Raw genomic sequence first — 4531 nt, 5'->3', positions numbered from 1 at the left:
TTGGCGTGGTTTTCCAGCCTTTGTGGTCTGTGGATGCATTGCCACAGAAACACCAAGGCTAGGTTGATTCCTCACATCTGTTGAGGGCATTGCAGTAGCCATGCTTGGGCCAGCGCTGCTTTCGCCACTGGTAACCAATGGAGACTGCAGCCTATTTTTCAAATGTGACCTCTGCCTAACTCACGAATGCGGACCTTGTTAACCCGGGCGACGTCCGAACCGGTATCACACCTTGATCTGGTTACTACCATGATAAATATCTCCACAGAATGTGGGTGTGGTCACTGTTAGCTTCATTTCTGCCCATAGACCTTACTGGCATGAGTGTCCCTACCAGGAGCTTGTGCTCCAGCCTGCATTGCCCTATGGATCAGTAAAATTACTGGGCTCTCCCACCACGACCAGGTGGTGACCACAGGAGAGTTATTATTATTATTATTTCCCTTCAGCAAAATTTATGCTTATCATTAAAGGTATTATTATTAAATTAGCTATTTTTGTTTAATTATGTAAAAAAACATGTGGAATATTTATTATTGAAATCTGATAATATTGAAGAGTTTAATGAAATTTTAAAAATACTTGTAACTGGAGAAATTCAACATCAATAATTAGTATAAACTTATTTTCATCAGAGGAAAGAATGCATATGAAACTCAATGGCTAAATATTTTCACAGTTCAAAGGATATTTCAACAGTAAAAATCCTGTCAACTGTAATGCATTATTAAAGAAATAATGGAGAAATATTAATTTTACCTGTTCAGCTATATAAAATGTCCTGCTTCCCGTGTTAGGATGTTTCCAGTAACATCTAAACGTTTCTCCTAAAATAGGATTATAAGGTTTCTTTAAACCTTTGGGCTTTTTATAAAAACCCGACAAATACCATTGTACTACTGTTTTCATTCTTGTAAAGGGATCGTCTTCTAAGACTGCCCTATTAAAAAAATAACTAATTTACCTAAGAAGAGCAAATTAATTTTCAAAACGTTTTTTATAATTTTAGAAATCACAGAAAATGTTTTGATTCCATTTATTATTTCTTTACATCTAAATTATATGTAAATCTTTTGTATAACACAGTGATGCTCAAACTTTTCAATTGGCAGGCCAGATTGCATACAAATCATACTTAGACAGGCCACAAATATTTTGCATATTCCTAGCACTTATAAGGGGCTGTTCAAACCTTACATAAAGCAAAAATTTGCTATTTTTTTTATCTCCCCTTACCTATCAGGCCAGATCTTTAAAAAAATTTACAAATACATATATTTTTAAATAATTTTGTAGTGACTGGGGAGAAAAATAAATGACATGTGCAATCTTCCATCATTAAAAACTCACCTTCCCAGTCATCAGATACAAATGAATCCCACTCCCCATAAATTTCTGATGTAATACTTGAATGGTTCCTAAATTATGTGTCTGTTAAATCCAGCTCACAAATATATCTGAGGGGCTATAGTTTGGGCACCACTGAATAAAGAATAAAGATTGATTAATGGTGATGGCTCTTGGCATCTATGGTGGTGCCGTTGTGAGAGGACATATAGCACACAACCCTAACGGAATTGTTTTTGCTTAAGTTAAAATTAATCAAAACCATCACCAATTAAAACAATTTTGTTAGGGTTGCATGCCACACACCTTCCCATGACTGCATTCTGTTATTAGATGCCAGAAGCCACCACTGTTGATTTTCAGTATTCAGTCATTGATTAATTTAATATTTATTGTATCAGTAATCAAATAAAAGTGAGATCTTCACCTGATAATCACTGTGTCTAAAAAATGGAAAATGTAGATTAAATTTAAAAACTTTCCTGCAATAAATATCAATGATGACTTATCTAAGTAGTCAAAATCATAATAAAAGATTTAATTTTTGTATTTATTTATATTATATTATATCATATGATTGATTAATTACAATTAACAAACAAAATGTTTGTGTGCACTTAAAAATAGAATATTTGAAACAAAATTAAGACTATGGAATTACCGAAAAAAATGTCACATTACTAAAAAAAATAAGTGATTATGAAGCATTTTCTGCAATGAACCAAAGACTATAATACATGTATTGTATTATTGTATTATAGTAATAGAATCTTTACCACTGAGGTGCAGTATCCACCATCTTTCAAATTTTTAATTTCTAAATAAGAATTAGTTTGAAAATTATATGTTCTATTATTAATATTTCTAATAATATAAAATTCACAGAACTATAATATATATTTAATTATTTACCTGGAAATAATATCAGAATGATAGTAGTAATCTGAAAGTTTATCCAAAAATGATCTTGGTTCCAAAATAAATGTTGGTAGAACAACTTTGGATAAATCCATTCCTGGCCTCACCTTACAAAAAAATTTATATAGAAAGTTTACTACTATGATAATTAAGTTTTTTTTCAGTTTTAAGAATATTTTAAGTTTATTTATATGCAGTAAATGCTTTGAGACTAGTCTATACTTGTAATAATGGCCAACGAATAACATTAAGCAGATTAAGTATATACGATATGATGAAATTATTTAATAGAAATTCTGGTTTTAACTGATATTGATATGTATTTTTAATTGTTTTAACATGGCGTAACTTATATGGAGAATAAATTACTAGTTAATAATACATCATTAACTGCAGTAAAAAATGCCAGTAAATAATGATTAAATTTAACCAATGCTTTAAACATTAACAAACTGATAATATGTAATTGTTACTGTCATGAAAAGACTGATTTAAAAATGTGTATCATTATCTTGAGGTAATGAGTCATTTAACAAAAAGCAGTTTAGAATTTAGCATCATATATATTTGATATAAAGTAAAATACAAAAATGTGTTTCATTATCANTTTAAATAAATTTAATAAAAATGCTTTAATTAGAATAAATGAAACAATGATTGAAAAAGACAAATGATAAATCAAATTCGTATGATACGTTACATGCTAGATGATTTCTTCTTACGTGCAACTTTGGGCATGTGTGCCATAGGTTTGCCACCCCTGCCATAGGTGATATCGGCTTTGCTTGGCAAGAATTAAGTGATAAATGCACAAACAAAGTGTGGAAGTAGTTTTGGCTGAAGGTATCTAAGAATTCTCAACAAGAAGAGCCTATCGCTATATCATTAGGTTGACTAAATTGTCAACTTAATCAATACAGCAGGACTAGGAGATGTAGACAAACAGGATATTGAGGAATTACCGCATGTTTCTGGTAAGAGTCTTATTTACGACGACCTTCAAGAACTGGCAAAACAAGGAATCCATGTAGAACTGGAAAATAGTGATTCTGAAAACAAAGAACCCAAAAAATTTCTCTACAGATTTCCTTAGTAAAAGTTTGCTAATGATAATCAAAATCGGTGATCAAATTGCAACAAATGATCTAGATTTTGAAGAGAGTGCAAAAGCAAAATGAGGCGTTTTGGATGCAATCTTCTGCTACCGACATTTGCTTAAGGAAAAAGCAACAAATGAAACTTCACGACTTTATTGCAAAAGAACAAGAATTTCAGAAAAACCAGGACCTTCGTCATAAAAAATGAACTATTAACTTAATAACCTATATTATTATGCATTTCTGTGTGTATGTGTTATTTAACATATTTTTATATTAATTTGTATAATAATAAAAAAATTTTACTTTAATTTTAAGTTAGATTTTCATTCGCATGTTCCACTATCCCTATTTACTCTGTTAAAATTAACAACGTTTAGCACTTTGTTGTCAAGGAAACCCGTGTTAAACGAGGTCTTACTGTACTTGTAGAACTCACTCTCTTCCATGGATTCAATAGCATCTCCATTTCCAAGTGTAAAATCTTCTTTCTTCAGGATTTCTTTTTCTATGTGAAATGTTTTGCATTTGTCTAGATCAGGGGTCGGAATTAGCGGCTCGCGAGCTGCATGCAGCTCTTTGGACATAAACTCCAATTTCATTTCACCTCATTTCACCGCAGCCTTATAACTTATGAGTTTATGAGATAGAGCTGCCGAACAAACTTCGACTTGTTCTCCTTCTGCACATGACCACACTCGCGTTGATCAATATGAGTCGCATAAGAGTGGTAGCATTTGAAGCATATCTATATATATAACCTATTGAACGCATGTCCATCCATCCGTGTAATGTTATGCCGAAAATGGCCACTAGAGGCGCCCCTGTCGTGTGTCATATTTCGCACATTTAAATTAACATGCGGCTCTCTGGTACTTTTGTTATCCTGTTTTCATGACAATTTGGCTCTTCTCACTTGACAAACTGCCGACCCCTTGTAAGGAACCAAGTCTGAGCTTTATTTTTATTTTACTTTTATTTTGCTTTCATTATATTTTGTTTGGGGCTTATGTTTAGTTAAGACGAAGGTTTCCTCACCATTCACCTTAGTAACTTAAAAATAGAAGAAAAACCAACTCACCGACGAAAGAAAAGCGCCGTAGAAAAACTCGCGCACACTTGCGCTTCCCAAGCGGAAAAAGTAAGTCCGCACCGAGAAAAAGGGGGGG

At 32.5% G+C, this 4531-nt stretch overlaps 1 protein-coding gene across 1 annotated transcript in view; it reads right to left on the bottom strand.

Moving 5' to 3' along the window:
* The window catches only part of LOC111623712 (oxysterol-binding protein-related protein 8-like), a 186583-nt gene that overhangs the window by 40069 nt on the left and 141983 nt on the right, over positions 1 to 4531 (bottom strand). Inside the window, exons 17-18 of the mRNA XM_023366398.1 lie at positions 2260 to 2372; positions 760 to 940 (exon numbers count right to left, since the gene is read on the bottom strand). Of these exons, the coding sequence (XP_023222166.1) occupies positions 760 to 940; positions 2260 to 2372 (294 nt within the window). The remainder of the gene's footprint in view (positions 1 to 759; positions 941 to 2259; positions 2373 to 4531) is intronic.

This window comes from Centruroides sculpturatus, unplaced genomic scaffold (assembly GCF_000671375.1).
Source record: "Centruroides sculpturatus isolate CEXI.00-Female unplaced genomic scaffold, Cexi_2.0 scaffold80, whole genome shotgun sequence".
Lineage (NCBI taxonomy): Eukaryota > Metazoa > Arthropoda > Arachnida > Scorpiones > Buthidae > Centruroides > Centruroides sculpturatus.
The sequence above is the reverse complement of the archived record's forward strand: the minus strand, read 5'-3'. Positions and strand labels throughout refer to the sequence as shown.